A 26,396-nucleotide genomic window follows, 5' to 3' on the forward strand; every position below is an offset into this window, starting at 1 on the left:
CTGAAGCTCATTGTTACCCCCTACTCATTTCTAAAAAAGTAGTCAAGGCAGAATATTGCATCTCTTTTCATTGCGACATCTTTTGCCTTCTCTTTCACTCTGTGCCCAGATAGTCGGGCCAGGAAGATGCTGGGAGGGGTAACTGATGGTGAGCTTCAGTAATGCTACTTGGAACAAGTGAGGCATACAGGAAGAGGCTCGTGCCAGGTTTCCTTTGGAGCTAGCAATGCCCACGTGGGACGTGGAACTCCAATTGTGTTGTCTGATCCCCCCTCCCATAATTGGCTCTGGGCTTCTCCGTTTGGTTCTCTGGGTGCCCATGTCGAAAGACTTGCCCTGCTGTATCTAGGTTTCTTACATAAGACAACTCATGGCAGTTATTAATTATCCCAAACAAATAGCCCATTGAGACATATACACATTAAAGGAGGCCTCAAATGGTCCCTTCTGTCGGCCCTACCTCACAAGAGTCAGACAATACACCTGTGGATCGCTTAGTTATACGAGTTTATGATTCTTAAGAGGGAAAAGGAAAAGAATATAGGGAAAGAATTTCAAACAATTTGTGGTATCTGCTCTTGGGGACAAATGGATAGTAAAGATGCTTTGCCATTCTCTGAGAAGAATTGTTTGTGCCTCTGTATTTTTGAAAAGTCAGTGGAATGGGGATGGGGACACAGAGACCAGGATGGGCACGAAATATAATCTGCCCATTTTCTATTGAAGGCATGACCTCCCTATGCCCATGCTATCACCGTGAAGCCAACATTCTGGGCCTGACCCCAGCCCATTGCCTCTCCGAACATTTTCCTGTCCCTGCATCCCATGAAAATGAGGTCAGAGAGGGGAGGGAGCTGGGGAGGAATAAAACGAGGACTTCCTTGGCCTCCCTGGTGAGTGAAATGTGTCTTCAGTGTCATCGTTTTCCATGTTCCTCTCCTCCCTCCTGCTGCCCAGTTTCACTGCTGTAGCTCTGCTGATACTCACGATCCGAAATCACACCCTATTCCATCCTCCACACCCTGCCTATTTCCTTAGTGCTCAGTTTTAAAGACCGTCAGGGACAAAACACCCTCTACTATGAGCTGGTACTGCTTTACTGTAGTATAGGTTACTGCTCCTCAACTTTCATTTGCTCCTTCTTGCTTCAGCTGCCACATCAGAGAGGGTCACGGGGCACCTCTGAATGGGTATTTTTCCTGCTGTCCATCTCATTGGTTACCTTAGTTTCTTAATAGTCTCAGTCATCAACTCCAGGATAACTGATTACTTCTTTACAAAAGTCTTAACTGACTGTACTCACACTCCAATCCCTGGGAGCCTCTTCTGGGCTGAGGGTCCCTCCATTCCCACATACTAGGAGGTCAAACTTTAGGAATGGTTAACTTGGCCCTGGGAAAAGAGGGCTTTACATTTTATTGCTCCTGTAGCACGGACATCTGCCCATACTTTAGTGAAAATAATAAAAAGATGAGAGGGAACAAGTTCAGAAAGTAAAGGCTCAGGAGGAAAACTCCTTTCCAAAAGAGCGTTCTCCGTGTGTCTGCCCATCATAGGTGCTGGAGTGAGATCAAGGAACCTGTAGGTTTTTCTGGATATGTGTTTTCCTGCTTTGTAGGGTATTGGCTGCATGATCTGATGAAAGCTGTGACTAAATAAGCCCTCCTATTTGTATTTCCACAGCCATGAGGGTATCGGCTACTTCTGTTTCTCCTCCTTCCCTCCCCGCTTTGGCTCTGGAAGATTCATTACTTACAGCTACTGCAGAATCAATCTGAATTGGCCAAAATCAGTGATGGAATTTATAGCATAATAAATGCCCGGCCACACAAATGCAGTTACACATGAAAGGCTTGGGAATGTTCTTTTGAGCAATCCTTCTACATTGCGAGTGTACTATTTTTTATCCATTTAACAGAATCATCTTAAGCATATTTCGAGAAGTATAATCCTGACAGCTACAGAGCAGATTCTCCCTGAGGCAGGTATTGTTGAACAAAAACAATATTATTGATAAAAATCTTGGCATATTGGAACTTGGAGGGGAAACTAAATACATCTTTCTCATTCTTCACACCAATCTTTTAGAGCTCCATTTTCTTAACCTCACATTGCATTCCACTCTCTCGTTGAATTTTTATTTTTATAAAAGTGTTTTAACACTTCTTGAAGCACACTAATGAACCGTTCTCTAAGAAGAACCAGCCGTACTATAGTTGGCTTTGAGAGGCAGGCAGAATTTGAAGTGCACTCAAAAGAATGCACAGATTGGGGTATCAATGATTTTCCTTTTTAAAAGTCTGCAAGTTATAAGATTACATCAGTATCTGGCCCATTTCTCTTGCTAAGTGCCCATATTATGGGTGAATCCTGTTTTACAGCATTCTGATACACAGAGAGTTGAACTTGAGCGTGAAACGCTGAAAAAAAAAAAATAGCAGAAAGACAGATGGCAGGCCGTCCTCCCCAAAACTCAATTTCATATTATGCATGTGATTGCTAATAGGCAAGCACTAAAAAACAATTTTCCTTGACGGAGAAGAGCTGATAAATTGTCAACATAAAGTTAGACTGTGGTTGCTCCAGCGATCGAAAGCTCGTCTGTGAGTTTGGTCCCATCAAAGTCGGCTTCTTACAACCGTATCAAAATTTATGAACACATATGTCTATAAAGTGACTGAAAACAACCCATAATGCATGTTTGTTTATTGTGCATGAGCTTTGTGTTGCTTTAGTACATGCAAAGAAACCAAACATACACCCAAGCCCATTTTTGTCCAGTTCTCTTTTTTCAGTTGGTAATGAAAAAGTCAAGAGCCAACTGGGGATGTGATTTCCTCTTCTATCCTGAGAGCTGACTCAAACAAAAAGATCTACTCTTAAATGACTCTCGCTTGGTTATTGTAACTCCACAGGGTTACACTAGCTGTATGGTGACAGAAGTAGATGCATTTGAGAGCAATCGAGCATGCTGATTATTTGAAGAAAAAGTGTTTGAGAAACAAAAATAAATATAATCGAGCAGATAAAAAAGCATGTCAGTTAATGATCTGCAACATAAAGCACCAAAGTTTCATATTATCTTTGATAGAAAGACAAAACCCATGTAGACTGTAGACTACCAAAAAAAAAAAAAAGGAAGATTTTTTTTTTTTTAAGAAGTTTGTTTTTAAAAAAGTAATTAAGCATTCAGTCTAGGAATATAATATTAATTTTTGCTTTCTGGGGAGAGGAAGAGGGAAAGGGTGAAAATTTGTTCATCCTGAAAATCCAGTAGCTATACACTATTTTATTTTTTAAAAAATCACTTAAAATATCAAATATTTGCATGGCTATAATGGTCAGTTATATGTCACTGGTTACTGTTCACTGGACAACAGTCTTTTAATTGCAGATAAAGTGCAACTGGTTTGACATGCACAGATCTTACTGGAACAAAGGGATTAGGTGTGCAGATAAGTTTATGAAGGTTGCTACAATTAGTAGAAGGGCTGAAGAGCCAACCAGAATTAGAAGTAAATGAGTTTAAGAACAACTAATTTTTTTAATGAGAAAAAGTCATCTTCCTTAAAGCCAGGAGTTTTACTAAGCAGGTCTATCTAAAGGAATCCTTAGGCTGTCTGAGATATAAGCTTTGCTCATATCATTCCAAATACTCAGAGTTCCCAAGAATTCAGATACCTCACAGTGTACAGACCAAGGCCTCAGTTGACTGAGGTCTGTGTGATGCTTCCTATTTCTGATTCATTCTGTGATCTGAGATTTCAATGCATAAAGATTTTAGTTTTTTTTTCTCTTGAGTTACTGGTTCTAGGAAAATCATATTCCTCCTTTCAGAATGTCTATTTATAACAGCATCTAAAATTCAGGGGGAAAAATATCCCCGCACATATGTAGGTCTGAATGATAGAAGAAAAAATAGATTGAGAAAATTCCAAAAGGAATTATCTGATGACTTAAATCCACATACTCATTCCCTTTTATAGGTTGAGAACAACCTTTTTGGTCTCCTTGTTATAAAATAGTGATTTTTTTTTCCTTACAGTAAATGCAGGATGTTTTGTTAAAATGAAACAATCTTAAACTTCATCCTTTTACCCTGAAGGCTGGTTAGCTTGGGCTGGTACTGCACTAAATGAAGACTTCTGCTCCTATCTACATTTGCTGAGTCAGATTAGGTGCCTTTACCCTCGATTCCCTTGAGAAACAGATTTCTCTCTGCTCAGTGCAGATGCCTTCCTCGTTTTACTGCTACTGTTCCCTTCCCTAATCACTGGCTAAATGATGCTGTCTTTGAGAACCTCTCCCACTGGACAGACTAATTTACTTCATCGCATCAAACTTGGAACATATCTCCTTTGTAGCACACATCACATTGTCTCAGTCGTTTTCTTTGTGTGCCTGCCTGAGTCTAGACTCTGTTTTCTTGACCAAGAATTTTGTTTTACCCATCTTTGTCTTTTTAGTCCCAGGACAGTGTGTAATACACAACAGGTACACAATCAGTACCGACCACATGATTAAGTGAAATCAATTCCTAAATACTCTGAACAAAAGATGATGCTAAAGAATGTAAATTATAGATCATTCTGAGTTACAATGGAATTTCTTGCGATTTCCCAGTTTATTATGAACTGATAAAGCTTGTTTTTGAAAAAGTTTCCATTATGTAGATGTAAAGCTTTGGGGGAAAAGCACATTCTGAAACTCTAGTTGGAACAATTAAAATTAGTTATTTCACATCACTCTGGAAGGAACTGAAGTAGATAAGCTCTAGGGTCAGCATATGCCTAGTTCAGCTTTCCTTTAAGGCATGGGGAGTAATAAAGCATTCCATTTTATCTTCGGTGAAATAATACTGCTGAAATATCACCTCGTTTTTGATGTCAGTGATGATTTCTCCTTACCTCCATGATGTCAAAAGGGAATTATTATTATTAGAATGACAGATTATTAATGATGCTCTAAAAAAAAAGAGGAATGGCTGACATCATTATAAGCCAAACATCCAACACATCCCTTTTTGTCTGAGCCTCACTGTTTGGTACTTTGAATAGAGTCACTCACAATTTCACAGCTGTGTAAAATTTATTCTAAGCAGAAAGTAAATCAAGAGCAGGTGCCTATGAATTTTCACTAGCAGAGCAGCATCCTTTTAAAGTTTTTAGGACTGGATGGCAGGATAAAGAGGTGCGATTTATGTGTTCAGGAGGGAAAGGATTCTTTAGGGGCCAAAATGTCTCGTGGGACACCTCTGCTGATGCTTTCTCCAAGGGTAAAACCACTGTGTAAGGAGAGATTGGACAAAGAGCCTCCTTAGGTTTAGCAAACTGTCAGCCCTCTGTGGGGCAGTCTGCGGGTTCTGGGCTTAACTCCTTCTTCACCGACTGGCTTGCTGTCAATCCATCTTGACCTCTGGGTTCTAATTCACTGACCTACGGGGATCTCCAAATGCTTGAGAATGTGGAGGTGCAAGGCACCATCGCTTTTGTGTCCTAGAGATGAAATCCACAGAATTTAACCTTCCTCCATTATGCCAAGGTGCTTGCACGCTGGCTACTGTGAGTCCACAGGCAAACTATATCACTCTCCAGATAGTTCCGGTGGAAAGAGAGAAAAGATACATTCCATAGAGAAGACAGTAGTTTATAACAAAGCCGCAACTCATGAGTAAGAATGTTTTACATTCTGTTATATCTTTCTTTGAGGAGTCTGACAATTATAATATCGTTAATTCCACTCAGCATTAAAGAATATTTAGCCAGGACTCAACTGCCTTGTAGGGCTATTTCAGGCAGGTTGAAAGCTCCCGTTCCCTTCAAATGGAAACTTAACAACCATTTCAGACAATGTTTACAAAGGCGTTCATGAATAAGCCAACCACCAAAAACATTAAAGAGGAAGATTGACAAATTTAATATGAACATGATGTTGTGTGTTTAAACCACTGAAAACAGGGATGAACACTTATTGTGTTAAAGTGAGACATTTGTCATTGCTCATGGAATAAGGCAAGAGTATTACTCTCAAATCACCATTTTATTTTTACCCTCAATTTAGGATCTAGAATGATTTCTCAGATTCTAATCTATTATTTCTATACAGGACAAGGTACAAAAGTTCACTGAGCCCTTCCTAAGAATTATAAAAATTTACCCAGATTTCTTCTCTCCTGTGGTAGTGATTTGGTTAAATGTGTTCTGTAACCTTTCAGGTTCTCAAACCAGCACTACCCACGAGGCCATAGGCAGCTCTTAGTAACTCTGGGTAGTCTTCACTGCAACACCCTGGCAGGCTTTGACCTCTGTCTTCCCAAGAGTCAGAGGTTGCTCTTGATGAAGCAGATCCTCTATTTTCTTCCATTCAGAATGTCCCAAAGAGGCTTTCACTCTGATGTAGAGAGTGGAGCTATAGAGGATGTAATCTTAACCACCAAATGACTAAAGAACACTGAAAGAAAGCAAATTCTAGTATACATAGCAGAGCCTTGAGTAGTGTTCTTTCGTTTAACATTTTGTTACGTTGATGACATAGGAACTTAATTTGTTAATATAAATTAGCCTATGATAAAATTGGTTTTGTTAGACATCATTTCACTTAAAGTTGCTGAACCTTTCGATGATGTCAAGTGAGGACTTACTGTACTTTGTTTTTATCTGTGAAACAGAAGCCCAGAATCATCAGGTCGCTTGTCCGATGTTGCATAGCAAGTAAGCAGCTGTGTGCTGGCAGTAGAGTGAGATTTTTTGACTCTCACCAGGTGCACCCCTATTAAGCCACTCTGTTTTCATGACTTCTACAAGGAGTCATGAGTTTGAAGGACATTTGGCAAGGGGCTGTTGAGAACTGTTAAATATATTCAGAACTACCAAGGAATAATCAAGTGACTCTTGATTGTGCTTTCAGAGTTCTAGCCACTAGAATTGGGTACAAGTGGGGTATAAGTTAAATATGTGTTGATTTTAAAAAACCAAATATGATAGCATAAAAAATGTCATAGAATATGTCAACCATTAGTGCAGCCTTTCTGAAAGGAATAGGAAGAAAACTTTAACCTATTTTACTAGCAATAGGGCCTGGAAACAAATTATATAATTCTAGTGGCTGCATATTCTCAGCTCTAAATCCCCTTTAAAGGAACTAGAATACCGACCCAAGGAAGGAATATGTTTTGGCCTTAACACAAATGATGTCCAATATTTATAATTTCATTTATTTTCTTAAACCAATGTTTATTAAATTTCTATTATGTGACTGAAATTATTCTAGGAGCTTCATTCAGCTTACACTGTGGTGGGAGAGACAGATTATATACAGATAAATTGTGAAATAGTGTCAGGATGTGTCAAGCACTATGAAGAAAAATAAGGCAGCAGAGTAAAGGAGATGATGGGGATGTAGAGGGTGTGCTTGAGCTATTTTAGGTGGGATGGTAAGGGAAGCGACGTGTGAGCAGAAATCTGAATAAAATGCATGGACAAGATGTACTCCAGGGAGAATAAAAAGCAGGTACAAAAGCTCTGGTGAGAGGAAGGTGTAAATACTGCTATCAGTATAATGATAGCTTATATGGATTGTTTCTGTAGACCACGGCCAGCAATGAGCTCAAAGTGATGTTTCCAACATGGCAACTTAGAGATATCCATTGTCCATTTGTAGTTCAGATTAAACACACATGTGTGCACGTGTGCACACACATATCGCATGCAGTCAAGGCAGGAGTTTAAAGCCTCTCCCTTGAATATTACTGCTGAGGGTGGAAAACTGATTGTACAGATGCGTCTATTGTTTAAGAGTCTTGGAACTTGAAGCACTTTGCAATGAGGCCATTCTCTTAGTCTGAAGGTAGAGGGCATTCACAGAGAGATGAGAGGCATGGTTAGTTCCTCGTCTCCCGGAAGTCGCTACATGACAGGACAAGAACTCCAGAATCCTGGTTCTTTCCCCTTACTTGGAATGAGTTGACAGAATCCCCTTTGAGTGTTGTGTGGTACCTCTGAGATGCAGTTGGGTTCATGCCACAGTGGTGGTTTGCCTTCCCCAGAGGGTTCAATTTGTATGAATGTAGATGCTTTAACTAAACTGTGAAGCCTTGCAGGCTACAGGAATCTAGAAGCTCCATTTATTCCAGAGATCAACAATATCAAATTGGCCCTGCCCCTACTTCATTTCTTGTATTAAAGGGCTATATTAGTCTTGCCGTGACGCTAAATCAATTCCAAAGAAAATCATTTGGTATGTGCTCCTTTTCTTAAAGGGACAGATGACGTTTATCAGTCATATTATTTCTCTTGTAATGAAATCAATATTCAGCACATTTAAGCAGGGAGAAATTTCCCAGAAATAAATGCATTTTCTATATTTGGAAGAAATCATTTATTCTAAGCTCATATAACTTCCAGGAGACAATCTGAAATGTTATTGATGAATTACTGCTTCTCATAGTTATAGGTATATATGCAGAGGTACAGAAGTTAAGGCTGTGGATTGTCTAGTTCAACCTTTATCAATATGAGTTCCATAAACATGAAACTTCACATATGGACATGTATTAATTACTGCTCACTATGGGGCAGGCATTATGGTAGTACTTTACATTATCTCACTTGATTTAACAGTAGCTTTATGAAAGAGGTTCTATCGGCACTCCTACTTTACAGGAGAGGAAATAGATGCTTTCAACAATTTACCTAGAGTCAGACAGTCAGAAATGGCAGGACTAAGTCCAAATCCTTGGCTGTGCGATGTCACAGCCTGTGTGCTTAATCACTCATCAGTAGAATAGTTTTGAGGTAATCAGGGCAAAATGAGGCAATATATCTGGAAGCCCTTGAAATCTGTAAGGAGTTAAGTAACTGCTACTTCAATTGGATCAAGAGATTACTTTAGGGAAACAGAAACGGTGGGACCTTTGTAGGTGCTGCTAGAGCATCTCAGCATATCAAAGAGTACTGGGCCCGAAAAAGTGATAAACTGCGCTTGCATTTTCTTTTTAGCTCCTAAGTCTGTTTTAGTTGTTGTTGTTTCTTTTAAAACTCTTTTGAATAGGCCAAAGTCTCATAATAGAGAGATTATATTTAAAAATCTATCAGGTTGAGAATCTATTTACAGAGATATTAATGATAGTATTGAAGGGCATTAGTTGAAAGACATTACACACAGAGAGACTTAGTAATTTTTGCATCAGTGTCATTTTCAAAGTGATCATCATTTCATTTTTCTTAGCTACCAAATACTCAGAAACCCAACCTGAAAAGCTCTAGCATTAGTCAAACATGGGATGCTGTTACTTCTATCTTTCTAAAATCTGTATAATGAAAAATGAAGTACCTGTAAGTTAGTAATGTATAAGGGCTGCAGTTACTGACATACTTAGAATTTACAGACACCTCACAGAATGGCTAGTGATTATGTTTCTGGTCGGTAAGATATCTAGCTGATTAGTCCCGGCAGAAATGACATATCCCAAGCTAGAACTACTGTCATGCCTTGGTAAAAGGAAATAAGTTCTCTAAGATCAGAAATGATGTCAGTTGTGTTTAAAATGACACTAGAAACCGTGTTGTAATGGACAATTGTGCAGAGGTGAGCAGGGACTAAAAAGTGATAATAGGATTTTAAAAATTTGATTTCACTCCTCTATTTGCATTTTTCATCACGATAACCTCTGCCTGTAAATTCTACCCTGGATTTTTTTCTCCTTCAATTTATTCTGGGTGTCTGGGTTGATTGAAAGGCAATAAATGCGTAGTCTTAGAAAGCCTGAATGGGTTGACAGAATTTTCGGTTTCTCGGAAAATTCATCTATTGATTTGACAAGACAGTTACATTTCGTGAGGCTTGGAATACTGTAGTCATCATTTCAAGACAACACAAAGCTGAGGCAAAGGCTTCAGGAGAAGCACTGATATGTCCGTACACCTGGAACATCTCTGAATCTCAGATTGGAAAAAACATCCAGATGGCGTCTATTTAGCCTGTCCATACTTGTCTAGGAGGAAGAGAGACTCCTGACTGATAAGTTTAGTGTATGCTCTTAGAACTCTCCAGAGAAGGACCACCACCACATCACTGCCTGCATCAGTGCTGGGTACAACTTCAAGCTACAGTTCTCTGGTACAACAAAAACTTGCTGCCTACAGTTACCCTCTTGGACAAAAGAAGAACTAGACTTACAATAACACTTTACATGTTCTTAGCAATCTTTGAGAAATCATGGAGCTGTGCCGGAAGGCAAGATATCAGCCAATACTGATATTTCTAATTGTCAGAAATATAGAGCCTTAAAGTGTTAATATCCAGAGAAAAATTATTGATTTAATCGGAATAAAATGGTAATCTCCAGGTGTCAATATAAAGTCATGGAGATGAAGTGATGCTAAAATGACTATTTTTCGTTTTCTGAAAGGAATCCTCACCTGATGGCACAAGAGAATGCTGTGGATGTGGTACATTGTGATTTTAGTAAGGCACTAGTAAAGATGAACAATATCCTGGCAGGCACGATGGACGAATGTGAGCCAGATCACGGTATAGTCATTTGGGTTCATAGCTATTCTAATGGTCACATCTAAAAGACACTGATGTCAACTTGCTGGATCTCTAGTGGCATGTTATAGAGTTTGGTACCGTCAACATTTTTCATTGCTATCTCAGAAAAAAAGAGCATGCGATTCAATTCAGCTAACATTTACTGAGTGGCAACTACATGCACCATACTCTTGTAGGTGCTGAGGAAGAGAGCAGAATAAGAAAGTACCCAGTATCCAATTTAGTATATTGGAAAGAAGGCATTTGAAATCAGAGGGTCTCCATATTTCTCTCAGTTTGTTGACTTACCATTTATGTGGCCTTATACAAGTTAATTCATATTTCTTTTCCTCAGTTTTACCTGTCTTCAAAATTGGGAAAATGGAGATAATACCTAAAAGAATTGTTGGGAGGTTCATACGAAATTATGTGAAAGTGCTTCATGAAATGGAGAGAAGATATTTTGCTGAGTCTGTCTTATCTCACTCGAACCCTAGAAAAATTCTTTCGGTCATGTACTATTAATAGCTTCATTTTACAAGTGAGAAAACTAAGGACGAAGAGCCTAAAAATGCTATTTTAGCACAGAGGCAAGGGGATGGATGCATGGGGAAGAGATAAAAATAAAAAACTGGTATTTGTGTGGTGCCATATTGGTTAAGAATTTTCCAGGTGGAAATGTGGCAGAAAGACACTTTGGGAAAAGAAAGCAGCATGGTGAAAGGCATAGCAGTGTGAATATGCAAGTGTATTTCAGGAAAGATGATTAGATGGATTTTTCTAGTGCATCAGTATTAAGAGCTCCAGGAAAGAATGATGGAGGAGGTGGTAGAAAAGGTAGGTGAGGGCCAGATTCTTGAATGCATTGGCACTGTGAGCCATTGATGACTTAGAAGCAGAGAAGTAAATGATCACTGAGGTTCTGGGAAGATATTCCAGAGAGCAGGGTGTAGGATGGAATGAAAAAAATAAAATTTTCTGGGATGTAATGTGGGAATTTCTCATAATAGATCCAGAAAAGGGTATTAAAATGGAGGAATGAAAGTAAAAGCAGGTGGATTCAACCAATTTTTGCAGTGCATTGAAGTGCCAGGTGATCAAGAGGGAGGATATTGTGTATTGTAACTTTATTGTGTATTGTGGATTTTCCCCCCTAATCAAACCAAGAATTGAAATCACATCTCATTAAAACAATAAGTTATAATTCTCTTTTAGTTTGCTGTCTTGAGACTTGTTGATATACACATTCGGTCAAGAATATGTTTGCCCATGAAAAGCCTTCAACTTTTAAACTTCACGTAGATGTGACCTTAACATTGGAAATCCTAGTGATGGGCCTCTGTCACACACCTAAGTGAACAGGAAGAGAAGGAAGACCATGTGCCACTGAAAATGACAAGTATAATTATACAATATTAGGTATAATTTTTATAAAAATATTACCTGAGAAATATTTTTCAGACTATCTGCATAACAGGATCAAAATGCAAATCTTAAGTTTTGTACTTTTGCAAACTAGGAGTTAATATCTTTTGCAATAGGACTTAAATACATATGAACACTAAATGTGTAGATGGGAGGGAGGAATGAGAAAGGACAAGGCTATTGTGATATTGGTGAAATATGTTCTGGCAGATGCACTAACTTTGGTTTTTCAGTAAGTACCAAAGATGTCTACATATTAAGTAGGGTCTTGTAACCTGAGATCACTGGATACATTTCAGGGATTCAGGAACTTCCTGATGCAAAATGAATTTACCATGGGAAAGGCTAGACAAATGTCATCAAATTCTTAAAGGGATCTATGACACCAAAAAAAAAAAAAAACACTATTAAAATTATGGAAGTACCTTACTCAATAGAACAGACACAAGCATGAATTTTAAAAAATGAACAAGAAGATTTTCTAATTCAAAAGACACTTAAGTTTGTGCTTAGAAAAGGCAACAAATTTTTCCTTAGATAATTAGCATCCACTAATTTTTGTTACTTCATGTTTAGAAATAGATATTTTTAAAGCTGAGGTATATCAGCAGTGCTAATAAGCTAGCAAACCTACAAATTAATTATTTTCCCTATTATACTTTATAACTCTATATCATAAGACGGCTGGATAAATTTCAGAAGTCATTTAGTTCAACACTTGGCTATAGGCGAATCCATATTCATATCATCATAGATAGGGGACTGCTTATTTTTAAGAATCTGGAATTTCCCTGTGATCCCTGTGTCATAGCAAGAACAATTCTGCAGAGAATCAAAGACATTCTCAGCATTCCCTAACTATGATGACAGAGTTTTTTCTTTTTGTCTGTGTTTCCCAGTCCGGGTGTTCTCCCGTGCCGTTAGCGTTAGAACGTCATAATGTGGGTGGATGAGTACTCCAGAAATGACAGTGGTGCTGGTGGGCATGAAAGAACAGATTAGAAAACTGACAGTCCCATGCCAAAGGAAGCTATCCTCCAAAGACAGGAGCTACGGAGGCGACCCAATTAGTCTTCATGTCTCTAATTTCATATCTCCTTTCACCCTCTGTGCTAGTAAGTTCTCCCAGACATAGACCTCATCAAGATGGCCGAATATTGATGCAATGCAATTCAAAGTAGGGCTGTGTTATGCTAAGATATGTGGCCCAGGATGAGACTCGAACAACAAGGGAGGCCCTGAGGCATAAAAAGTGGCTGGTCCAGATAACGTGCTACTGTGGATTTCAAAGCAAATGAAGACAGAGACAACCAAATGTCAGCTCACTGCTGGGAAACTTTACTGGAGACAGGGCAACTTCCCGAGGACTGGGGTGTGGAAGCAACAGCAACTCAGATCACACTCTCTGCATGGATTAGCAGATCCAGATGGGCATTTCCTTGCTGGGATATCCTGGTCATGGGTACCTGTGAGTTTTATAGCCCCCGGAAAGGAAGGTAGATCTCTGCAAACCCCCATGAACTTGTGCTGTGGTATATATTGAGCCACAAAGGGCAGGTCTTAATCAGGCAAGAGGTTTTTCTTTTAAAAACTTGGATCGATTTTTCGTATGTTGAGATCTGGCTCACGATAAACCCTTCTTTGGGCTTAATTCATTAAGCAGTGAAGCAGAGGGGTGAAGGGGGCAAACTCTGGAGGCTAACTGCCTGGATCAAGTAGGTACTGAAGAGCTATATGAACATGGGCAAAATACTGGACTCATTGAAGCCTCAGTTTCACCACCTGCAAAATGGACATAGTAATAGAATGTAAAGTTTGAACAATGCCTGGAACAGAGGAAGTCTTTACATAATGTTGTGCAGATGAGATAAAATAAGTTTTAATTTTTTGGTACAATGTCTGCCATAGAGTCAATGTTCGATAAGCGGTACTTTTGTTACTATTATTACCATCAGTGCCAACATTAAAGAAAGAATGGCAGATAAAATGATGGAGAAAGTCAGAAAAGCTCACGTCCCAAGGTTACAGACAAACGGAGGGAAATATAATGACCTATACTGAGCAAGGCTTAACATCTTGATCATTAAGGGAAAAGAAAGGAGCCTACGATGGTAATAAATTAGGAGGAATTGACAGTATGGAGAAATTATCATCGTCGTTTCCTTTTATTTGTGTTCATTGTGTGGTAGCGGGGTGATTACCAGTTTTATTTGAATGTTTTATAAGCTGTGGGATTTATTTACTAAGAATGAACAGATAAACAGGAATGCTGTTCAGCTGTGTCACGTCATGGGCTCTCAATGGCTCTTCCAGTAACTTTCAGACAAGGTTAATTAACAAGGGAAGTTCACTGTGGAGGGAGGAGGAGGGGAAGAGCTGTTATTTGTTGGATGACTCATCTTATTGAGGGAATGGGATGAATCACCTTTCATATTAGCAGTTCTGGGGAGGGGCTGAGGCGTTGGATGGAGACTATTACAATATCTTGAGAAAGATGTAATGACAGGGTTATGTCAGAGGAGGATGATGACTTCAATATATATGGTTTGATAGATATGGAAACAGCTCCTAAATCTTTCCAATCCTGGACGTTCAAGGTTATACTTTTTAATACTTTGTTTCTCAAAGACCCCTTTTACAGCAAAGTGTCTAAACCCAAGGAGCTCCAGAAACACCCTTCTTTCATATGTTTTCATAGTGTTCACTTCTCATTCACTGCTTATAGGTGACATGTCAGGGAGACCTTCTGTGACTCTCCTACCTCAAGTGGTCCCCACCAACCACACCCTCATATTACCTTACCTCACTGTCTGCATAATAGTGTAACCTAGTGGTTAAGTGCATGGGATGTGGAGCCAGGCTCCCAGAGTTCAAACCCTAGCTCTGTTTCTTCAACTTGTGATGTTGGGTATGCTAACGAACCTCTCTAGGTTTAATTTCTTCATCTGTAAAATGGAAAAAATGAAATTATTTTCTTCTAAAATTGTGGCGAGGGCTAATACATGTACACTATACCATGCCTGGCATATTGTAGTATGCATAAGTATTAGCTTTTGTTATTTTGGCCATCATTGGTCTCTGAAGTCACCTTTATTTATTCACTTGATTCACTTGTAATTGTCTGTCTCCTCGTTAGAATGTAATGCCATGAAAACAGGGACCTTTTATTGTTCAGTTCTGGGTTTCTAGGATCTAGAATAGGCTCCATAGTAGTAGTTTACCAAATATTTGTTGAATTAATGGATAAAAAAATGAATGAATGTTCTATCAATATTTAAGAAATTAGCTTGTCCAATTTCAGGTCATGTTGCAAAAACAGCTTTATTTAGGTGCCCTATGGCAAAACAAACAAATAGAACCCACACAACTTGGTTTCCTGCCTAGACTAAAACTAGTATATTAGTTTTTTGAAAATTCAAAATTTTACAGAGTTTGACAATCTCTAGTTTGTCATGTGAAAGCAATCATTTTTTTGTTTTTCAGAATACTATATTGTAATTTATTGAATTATACTAAATATTGCTTTTTCAAACTATACTTCATCCGTCCCACCTTTTTCCCTCTTGAGTTATGCGCCCTACAAATGAGTGAAAATCATTAAAGGTGAAGAATAAATGCTGACAGACAGAAAAGTAATTCTGATAGGAAGACCGATAGCCCCTGAAAGCTAGATTGCAAAGAATACCTCTTTCTTGCATTAACAATTATCATTATAATGCTACACAGATAACAACTAATACATGTATTGTGTTCATCAAAGCAGGAAAATACAAAATGGTCCTAAGGATAGAGTCTGTTTTTTTCCTCCAACATATCCCTTTGTATCAGGCCTTGTAGGGTAAAGCTGCAGCAGGTGGAGCCGCCCAGAACCTCCCCTTTGCTTCGAACCCGTTAAAGGTTAAGGATGTGCCACGTGTGCCTTTCAGACTGTAGGACAGCTCAGCTAAAGGTCGTCCACCGAAGGGCCTGCTTCCCCACTCCTTTCTTTCTTTTACTTTTTTTTTTTTCCTGAAGAATTCATGTCAGATAAAGTGCCTGACTCTGACTTCTATGCCTCTGCTAGTCTCCTGATGACATACAGGTTTTTAAGGCCTGATGATAATGACTGTTACCATCCCCAACAGTGGCCACCCTAAAGATCTGAGCTGTCAGAAGCCCTAAATTTTAAAACTGGGAAACACTGTGCTGGCCGCATGTACAGTACATTCCATTTCTGTTTCCATTCCATATACAATAAATATTATTTGAGAGACTGGTTAGTGCATTGCGAAATTGATACAATTCGTGTTGCCAAAGGCATTTCATAAATTTCATAGGTCTTAATTTATGTTGCTATAGTAACTGTAATGTTGGAATTTCTTGAGATTAGAAGGCTTTTATAGCTTTAATCTTAAAATGATAATGTAGATTATGACTCCAGACTTGTTCTTCATTGTTGTGGGGAACATATACTCTGAACGTTCAATAATGGTAGTGCCAAAATTAAGATTTCTCATTTCCAACTTGATTTTCTTATTTACATGTACAAATTTCAGTGACCAAGATGTTAGTCAAACGGACAGTCTTTCTCTAAAGAGAAGGGAGAATTTGAACGGGGAAGTGAGAGAAATGGAATTCTTAGACGTAGCAGTTTTAGAACACGCATTTTAAAGACTGATATGAATTTGGCTTTTTGTCTCCAACCAAGTGAATTTCTAGCATGTGCTGAAGGCTTTGGCACATTATTAACAACTTTTTAAAGAAAAGACACTATATCGAGGCATTTGGTGTACTAACGATGTCTGAAGTGAGACTAAGGTGTAATGAAGATGGCTGAGAAGACTATGGGCAGCTCAAGGTCATATGTGGACCCAAAGAAGCTAGGAAGCTCAATGCAAATGACCTAGCATTGATCTAAGACAGAACTATTCCTGCTCCCCCCCCCCCCCCCCCCCCCCCCCCCCCGAGCCCCACTTACCTTATATCCTGATGATTTGATATGCACGCCGCGTTTGGTCAGAGTGGATTTCATTCGGATGAAAAAGGAACGCTCTAGGGTGTTGTCAGTGGTTAGCAGACTGGGGCTGGTTGACTCCACTGAAGAATACAAAAATACATACACACATGATTTAGATCTCTAGCTACTGCTCAGGTGCAATCCTTGAGTTCACTAAAAATAAATGACTGATGGGTGCTTAGAGTGTAGTAATCAATTTACCTCATTTAGAAAATGTTTACTTTGCAGAAAATAAAAAAGAAAAATTAATGTATCCAAAGTAATTCCATTCCAGTTTCTAGCAAGAGCATTTCAGGCCTTTTAACTTCCAGCAGCTTCCTAAATGGGGTCCGATAGTAAGTAACATTATCACATCTTGAGACTTGGCCAGTGCATGTGGAGAGAACTGTAATGGAAAAAAAGGACCTCGTAGATTTATGGGATCAACCGACTCAGGTAGAGATGCTTCCAAGGAAGGGTAAGGATGACTTGCTCTTCGTTCTCCCTGAGAATCCCTTCTTGTATCATTTGCCCACTGGAGAGTTCTGAGAACCACAAAACCATCAAGGTCATGTAGCTGTACCCTGGTCAGTGCCCTTGCCCTTGTGAGTTTTTTTTTTTTTTTCATTGTGGGGAATAAAAAGCATGATGTCTTCTCACCTGACTCAAGATAGAGGGCTAAGATTAGGACATGAGGACAGAAGCAAACGTAAACTACTTCCAGCATCAACTTTCCCTTCCTGTCACTCATGGCAGCTTGTTTCCAGCCCGCATCTCAATAGGAACAGTCTCTGTGTTTTCACATCTCTGCTTCTGATATGAGTCTCCTCTCAAGCAAGCTACTCTTTCCCTTTATTTATAGGCAAAGTAGAATATGTTTTTACGTATAAAACTTAAAATGATAGTTTGGAGTCTTGCTGATATAAAAACACTTCCATGAAAAAATCTAGAAGGCAACATAAATCTATTTTCTTTAAAAACAAGCTTCTATGATATTTTGTAAATTTAAGTATTTTCCTGTAAAAATTAATTTTGGGGTTTTAAAGTTTAATACATACTCGAATTTTATTCTCCCAAAATAGTACTTTTAAAGTTTTTCTTATTCTTAAACAAAAAATAGGTTTAACAACAAACAGAATTTCTTTTGAGCATCCCCACACTAATAATGCTTTTCTCTGGTGTGGCGATAAAGGTTTACTAATTAAGCATGCAGTATGAGAAAACCTCATTAAAACAAAGAAAAGGAGGCAAAACAAACTTTAAAATTTTAGATTATAAAATATGTTCATATATTTTTAAGGAAAAGAGATCTTTATTTTTTATATCACACTCGATGCTTCAGTGAAAGAAGAATGAGGGCTACTATAATAATAAAAACCTCGCTATTTGCGGTCTGGGGCTTTTCTTGTATCATTCCTATCTTAATGTGACTATATTTTCCTATATTTATGGCATTTCTATTCTGGGGTGATGGAACCACTGACAAGTGTCCTTTTCTTGTGTGTCTCTCTTAAGACCTTTTTTTTTTTGTTTTGTTTTAGAGAGCATGGATCTGATGTCATTTTAAATGTACAGCTTTTTATCACTCGAGGGAAAAGCAGAGCCATGTTATATTTAGTACTTTCATTTCTTCTGATTAAATATGAATTACTATGAAATTTTTCTCATCATCTAACACGCCATAATACGCCAACAGCTTTTTAATACACTATATAAGCACAAACTTCTGCTCTAAGAGTTTAATTTGCCCCTCTAATCCAATCACATCAACCTTATTTCTCTTATCAGAGATTCCCATTTTGAATTAAATGAGCTCATTAGTTTTAATCAAAAGCAGAGAGATCAAAACTTAAACGTAAATGCTTTAGATCAGAACTGTCAGTCAGCCGTGCAGTTCTATTTTACTAAAACACAAGATCAGAGACCCTTAGAACCAATTTTTTCTCGTAAGGGATGCCGAGAGCTTCAAGATGCTATATCCCCCCTCCCCTTTTTTTTCCTCCCAAGGACAGATTATACATTTAAGGTTAGACTTAATTTATAACAGTTTTTCATCCTGGTGGAAATAGAAAAGTATGCTCATCTACTCTTGTCCCTTTCACATTTATTGGCACTGATCCTCAGAGACTTGAACTAACGTGCAGCCATCAGAACCCACACCACAAAACCAGCCTTAAAAATTCAGCTTTGTTCAGCGAGATTGTGTTTGCAATAGCTGAGGACAAATGAAACTTCCCAGAGAAGCGAAATAAGTTTTAGGGCTAGGGTTCTGGATACCCTAACCCGGCAAAGAAGAAACAACCTGCCTGTAGAAGAATGAGTAATTTAGGCTTCATTAGAAATTATTATTGTATTCAGTATGTGGAATTGCACAGTAAAACACTTGCTGTGCACATCAGAGACCACCCTGCTGGGTGACGAAATGTGAGACATAAGCTTTTCATGAGCTGTGGCGGTGGAACAGTGATTGTCTAAACATAGGGGTGGAGGCAGCGTTAATTAAGCCCAGGACAACTGGGGTGAGAAGAACACTGAGGTCAGGTTTTGCCCCATTGAAATGGATTTAAAATCTAAACTGGTCCTCAAGCTTTATTTCGAGAGCATGGGGGTATGGGGCGTTGGGGAGAAGGAGAGGAAGCAACTTAGAAAAAAGTTTGACTTCTGATGAAGATTTCTCTTTTAATGCCATATGACTTTCTAGTTCTGAGAAAGGGGCAGAAATAATGTGCCACGCTGTCCCTATCAAAGGGATGTATAGCAAACTTTCCTAGTACACTACACACGTGCCATGGCTACGTGTCCTCAAGGGCTAGCGGATACACTCCTGGCTCTGACGATGGCTTCTCTCATGTACAAAGACGTTACTCTCTGCATGTGACAGATGAGAGCTGCAGCTTTAGAAAAGCTTTCTGAGCGTCTCAGGTGAGAAGCGCGATTTTCATGAAGGTTCTGTTGGGAGAGAGCCAAGGGAGGAGCATGGCCTGGTGATGTGTGGCAACTGTGACACTGACTAAAGAAGGGGTGTGTGTGTGTGTGTGTGTGTGTGTTGGGATGTGGGTTGTGAAGAGAGAATAGAGTAGTAAGGATATTATCCTTAGGACTGGTGTTCTATAAAGACAGTGGGAACCAGTCTATGTCAAAGAAGCATTTTAGAGGATTTTCTAGATATCAAATGCTTTTCTGTCAACTTTCTGAGAAGGCCATGATTGCTGCATGCTCTGATAAGAAATTTGGGATTCAGAGAAGTTATATCTGCTGTCTGAGACACAGGAGAAATTTATGGGTAAAATGGAATGAAGTGGTCAAAGCTCAGATGTGGCCAGTTTTGACCTATGAATTATAAACAAGGAGCTGAAAAACAAAAACAAAGACCCATGCAACTAAAAGCTAGATAAAGAAATATACTTTCTTTGCTGAATCTCAAGGGCCTCAACTTTTTAATAAATCTAAATTATCTCAGCTCTTGAAATGTCAGTTTTTGCATATTTTGTAAAATTTACAGAACAATTTATAGCAAATGTTGTAATAATTTTTATGTTGGCAAATGCCACCATAATGTGAAATCATATCTGCATTATTCCACATCTGTTTATGATTTCCTAACTGGTATTGTAGTTGCTGCTTCTTTATCAGCAGGAGGTAGCAGGGAAGGTGGGGGGAGCGGGAGGTGGCTGAAGACCTTCCAGTTCTGACCGGCCAATCCTAGGGCCGGGTCCATTCTGAACACTTGCAGTATTCTTCCCAGGGTCTCTGCAAGTATATGAGACCAAAGCATAAAGAGGGCTTTTTTTTTTTTTTTTTTTTTTAGTACCCTCCACATGCTTTCAGTGCAATTCTACTGTCAAGACTCTCCAACCGCTACCAAATCCTGACGTGTGAGGGATAAGAAAGAAAAAAATAAGTTTGAGATAACTTTGTTACTCCTCAATTGTGAACAAAGTACTTGTCCTTTTACAGGAGAAGTGGAGTTGGATAAAGTCACTAAGATATGAATTTAAATATACTCTTTTCCAACTCCATTGCCTAAATGAATCTTTCCCTTTTCAGATGTTCTGCACACACAGGACAAACCAAAGTGAAAATAACCAAAATGACTTTTGTGAAAGGAGGTAGGAGTTGTTATTTCATTTTGCGATTATCTTCCTAATGCCAAATTGTTTCATTGGTATATGCTGTTAGCTTAGTTAGCTATTGATGTGTTTTGGGACTTTAGAATGAGCATGTGTCAAGTGCATGACAGGTTGTTTCTTTTCTGACAAGTTTTCCTGTACTTCCTTAGCCACTTGGAAGTTAGTGGCTTGGTCATATCGTTTTCTGTGGCCACTGAAATATGAGCAAGTCATGTGTCACTCCCAGTTAAAATTTTCTAGAAGAACCAATCATGAGGGCACTATTTTCTCTTTACACACACACACACACACACACACACATTTATAACATTAATCTACTCAATAACTAATATTTATTAAACATTGACCTTCATAAGATCTTCCCCACTTAGTTTCTCAATAGTAGGCCAAGCATGAAAATAAATCTCTTCTCACACAAATTGTCCTAGCAGATTTTATGTTTATCCAGGATGATGTTCGTGCTAATTTAAAAACACCCAAAATTCTTCAAAAGGTGGCAACAGCTTTCTCTCCTCTGGAATGTGGGCTAGACTTGGTGGCACATGGTGGAACTGGCAGTGTATGCCTTAGTCATAACAGGCAGAGTGGCTTCCTCGTTGCTTTCTCCTGGGCCATTCGCTACCCATGTCCTGAGAGGCCAGTGTGGTGAGGAACTGAGGCTCCCTACGACAGTTAAACGTCGGAGCGTAGAAGTAGGCCCTCCTGCCACTGTCAAGCCTTCGGCTGACTGTGCTCTGACCGACATTGCCACTGAAATCTCATCAGAGATCCTGAGCTAGAACTACTCAGATAAGCTGCTACTGAATTCTTGACCTGTAGGAACATGAAATATTTTTTTTTTTCTTAAGCTGTCAATATTTGGAGTAAGTTGTTATGCAATAATAGATAACTTATATAACATCCATGTAGAACTCTTTGGAAAAGTAATAGCCTCATTTTGATATGTGACAGTCACATATGTGTGTAAAACTCATGTGCTCGAGAGGAGTGTGCTGCCCAGAGCATCAATACCTGGAGAGTTCACATATGCAGGGAAATGACCTGCGATGCTGATTTTTGTAAGCAGGGTCTGTGTTTTCAAAGTAACTGCTCAATTGATTTTTTAAAATGTGCAATTTGCAAAAGGTGCTATCAGCGGTGTTATCTACGAGATTGTGAGATCTTGAAAGGCAGGCCTAATATCTTGCTTGTCTTTTCTTGTATCTAGTCTCTGCTTTTCTCCAGCTCCTTCATCCTCCCCAAGTTCCTAGGATTGTGTTTTATGTAAGTAGGGACTTGGTCTGCATGTCGAATAAAGTAACATTCAGACTCTTTCTTTTAAGAAGAATTATTTGCCATTCTTTCACACCAAACATCTTGTCCAAGAAGTTTTTTTTTCTTTTTTGAGGAGAGGGAATCATTATGTCTTCTCCTTGTATTCGTCTCTAAGGAAGCGTTTTCTGCAAAGCGTTATTTTGAGAGTCATGGACCAGTGGGTTTGGTAGTTAAAAGAGGATTGGCCTAATTTTTCCCAGAATTAGAGGATACTTTGTTCTCTGTCTTTTGAGAGTTGGTTTTCATCCCACTAGCCTGTCTTCTGCCATGTGCCAGAGCAACATTGAAGGGAGTAATGGCCCTTAGTAGACTAGACTGGACCCTTGGCCCCTGGTAGCGAGGCAGCGCCCACCATTCTCTGTGGACACGAGTTCTCCCACCCTTGGGATGTCACGCACATGCAGCTTCAGCCATTGCTCTCTGGCTCAGCAGTCAGCCTCTATCTGCTTCAGGGCTTGCCCTGGAGTGCCACAAAAAAAGCCAAACTTATTTAAATCTCATTAGGGCTAATTCCTGCTCCCACTCAGTTGTGAGTCTTCAGCTTTGTTTAGAAACTTGTGAAGCATTAATTGAAACTCTAGAGCATAGCTGTGAAAATAACTGTGGTTCAATAGTGATGCAATAAACTTCTTTCAAAGTAACATTAAAAATAATCCACCAAAAAAAAAAAAATCTGTCAACCCATGCCACCTGTCAGCACAAACTCCCCGGCAATATCCACCTGCCTCGGGTGAGAATCATAATGCATAAGGTTGCCTTTCAGGTCTCCTGCGCCTGGCAGGGGTTGCTACTTGGTACGGCTGTCCCCTGAGGGAGAGGAGAGTGTTCAGCTGCCGCCTGCTGCTCCGCAGTTGGTGTTTGGATGATACCACTCTGGGGAAATATACACAGTGTCAGAGTCAAGCTGCTACCAGTGGGTGTTTCTATACACAACTCCTCAGCAACAGGAAAGTTCAAGGGGGAAAAACTGAGTATTGTAAAGATAGCCTTTGAGAGTACATGACATCCAGTGTGACCCATTATGTGGCAGGCTGTGCACTCTAAAGAACATGTCATATGAATACTGCCAGAGAGTGTTTTAAATCTTCTTGGAGACTCCCTATAAATGTTGCCACTTGAGGGATCTGCTCTGGGAGAAAAATATAGCATGTCGTCCCGGGACACTGCTTGGATTCCATTACGAGTATTGCGTATGGGATCGAGTGTGGCAATGCTTTTATCATGACTATAAAGTGGTTACAAGCCAATTCCTCATATAAAACATACTCAATGACATTGAGGCTTTCCCTCCCTTTTCCGTTTTCTTCTTTTATTTCCTTCCTTCCTTTCTTTCCATTTCTTTTTCTTTTCTTTTTTAACGACAAACATGATGTCAGACAAAGGGCATCAGGCATAGTCTTTGTAGTACAAAACAAAATAACAATACATAAACACCTCTGTGAAGGCAGCTCAAAACCCCATGTTTTCTATTAAAAAGTCATGTTCAATCTTCACTGTTGATAGAACCGAATAGCTAACACAGGGAACATTGTATATCAGAAAGGTCAATAGTTATTATGAGCTACAAATATATTTTTTTCCATCCTTCAGGCTGTTTAGCGCATATCACAGCATGAGCAGCTGTCTTCTTTAATGCTTTTAAAATTAGAATCCCAAAGAGGAAGAAAAAATTATGGTTGCAATGATTGCTCTTTGCTTTTGTAAGTTTGCTTTAATATACTATTTTATATACATGAATCTTCCGTGCAGCCTATCCATGGGCAGTAACTGGTCGCCAGTATCTAGTTGAACCGCCATGTTTATTTTCTTAGCATTCTGGCCAAATCTCCATCTCAGTCGCGGATGCTGTCGACATACTATATTTTAAAAAGGAGTTATATAGAGGAGTCTTGTTATAGAGGCACTTGCAGACACACACATGCATTTTGCCTTTTCACTGCTTTACAGCTCTGTGGCTAACTACGACAATGCCCTGTGATGAGAAACAGTTATGCGGTGCTGGGTGAAAAATCAGGCAGTGATTCAAACCATTGACACACAGAGTATCACTCTCCATGTGCAGAGTGATCTGAGGGCGCACCTTTCAAATTTTTAAAGGCCCACCCTCTGCCTGTCCCTGGAACTTCTTGTCCTTCCTCAGCACATGACCCTAAAAGACAATACGAGTGTTTTAAGTAGTACATGTAAGCACACATCCCATGTTTTATTATAGCTCGCTTAGTCTTCGTTTAGTTATTTAAATACTTGATGAGTACCTACGATGAGCTGGGACCACGTACAGCAGTGCTTAGATTTTGGAGGAAGGGAAAAACATATAACCATTTCTAGTAGCCGATAATGCTCTAAAGAAGAGTGATGCAGAGTCGGGTTAGAGAGGGAAGACGGCTACATTTTGGTTGGATTGTCATGGGGTCCTCTCTGATGAGAGGCATTAGAGAGGGGACTAAGTCATGTGGATGTCTGGATGAAGATACCACACACACCTCCATGCTCACAATTTGTGTTGCAACTGGTGGACTCCAGTTTGGTAAAAGTCTTTATAGAAAACTATTATTTGGATAGATATCAATTGATGCTAAAAAAAATTCTAGAAATGTTATACTTTGAGCTTTTGAACAATGTTTTGGACATTTTAAGTTATTAAAACAGTTCTCCCCTGCACTACTACAGATTAGACAGGAGGTTGTGTGTGCATGCATGTGTGTGTGCATGTGTGCATGTGTTTAGTGAAGGCATGATCTACTTTCCTCCCCTTCCTCCCCTTCGGCAATCTTCACCTTGTTTCCTATTATCTATAGGTCTGTTTCTATTTCGTTTTGTGTATTCTTTTGCTTTTTTTTTAGATTCCACATATCAGGAAATTGTATGGTATTTGTCTTTCTCTGATTTATTTCACTCAGCACCATACCCTCCAGGTCCATCTATATTATACCAAATGGCAAGATTTCATTCCTATTGCTGAGTAATATTTCAGTGTGTGTGTGTGTGTGTGTGTGTGTGTGTGTGTGTAGATATATATCATATCTTCTTTATCCATTCATTTATTGATGAAAACCCAAGTTGCTTTCATATCTTCACTGTCGCATATTCACAGTGTGCATATATCTTTTCAAGTTAGTGTTTGTTTTGCATTCAAATAAATACCCAGAAATGGCATTGCTGGATCATACAGTAGTTCTACTTTAAATTTTTAAAGTAATCTCCATACTGTTTTCCATAGTGGCTGCACCAATTTACAATCCCATTAACAGTGAATGAGGATTCCCTTTTCTCCACACCCTCTCCAGCATTTATTTGTTGATTCATTGATTATAGCCATTCTAACAGGTGTGAGGTGATAATCTCATTGTGATTTTGATTTGCATTTACCTGATGATCAGTAATGTTGAGCATCTTTTCATATATCTGTAGGCCATCTATATGTCCTCTTTGGAGAAATGGCGATTCAGGTCCTCTGCCCATTTTTAAAGTGTATTTTTTTTTTCTGGTGTTTATCCTTTGATCTTTTGTCCAAAAATAAATTACTTGTCTTTAGTATATCACTTACTCTAACATATAGGAAACTAAAGGAAGCATTAATGGACAGAATTGTCCAGCGTGTCCAATGCTTCCCAAATACACCCATTGGTGTGGTAAATTCTTTGGGGGGATTCCCAGAGAGAACAGCTTCAGTACAAAAGGATAAAGATTGAGTCAGTAAATGAAATACTTTGTCTTTGGTGAATTTTGGTGATGAAAGTAAAGAAACCTTGAGTATGTTTACTGATCAAGAGGTTAAAGTTGTCTATGTTGGAAATGCTAATTGAAGAATTTAAATGTTAAGAAATATTTAATTAGTAACAGAGAAAGGGAAATGAGCCTCTGAATTTGGGGGAAGAAAAAAAAAGACGAGAGGAAAAAAAAGGAGAGGAGGAGAAAGAAAAGGAGAAAGAGAGAAGAGTGTGAAGAGAATGGTGTTGAACAACTTAATCTTAATAGAGTAAAGGTCATTTGCTGAGATAAAGGAAGTGAGCGAAGGAAAG

The 26,396-nt window shown here is 39.0% G+C and overlaps 1 protein-coding gene and 1 long non-coding RNA gene across 9 annotated transcripts in view; one reads left to right on the forward strand and one right to left on the reverse strand.

Moving 5' to 3' along the window:
* LOC107499460 overlaps nucleotides 1–26,396 on the forward strand; it is a 141,784-nt gene that overhangs the window by 113,858 nt on the left and 1,530 nt on the right. The window lies entirely within an intron of this gene.
* Nucleotides 1–26,396, reverse strand: part of NPAS3 (neuronal PAS domain protein 3) — an 802,977-nt gene that overhangs the window by 45,954 nt on the left and 730,627 nt on the right. For all 8 annotated transcript variants that reach the window (XM_016123630.2, XM_016123628.2, XM_016123625.2 and 5 more), the window contains one exon: nucleotides 16,913–17,031. In XM_016123630.2, coding sequence (XP_015979116.2) covers nucleotides 16,913–17,031 — 119 coding nt within the window. The remainder of the gene's footprint in view (nucleotides 1–16,912; nucleotides 17,032–26,396) is intronic.

Source organism: Rousettus aegyptiacus, unplaced genomic scaffold (assembly GCF_014176215.1).
Source record: "Rousettus aegyptiacus isolate mRouAeg1 unplaced genomic scaffold, mRouAeg1.p scaffold_m13_p_3, whole genome shotgun sequence".
Taxonomy (NCBI): domain Eukaryota; kingdom Metazoa; phylum Chordata; class Mammalia; order Chiroptera; family Pteropodidae; genus Rousettus; species Rousettus aegyptiacus.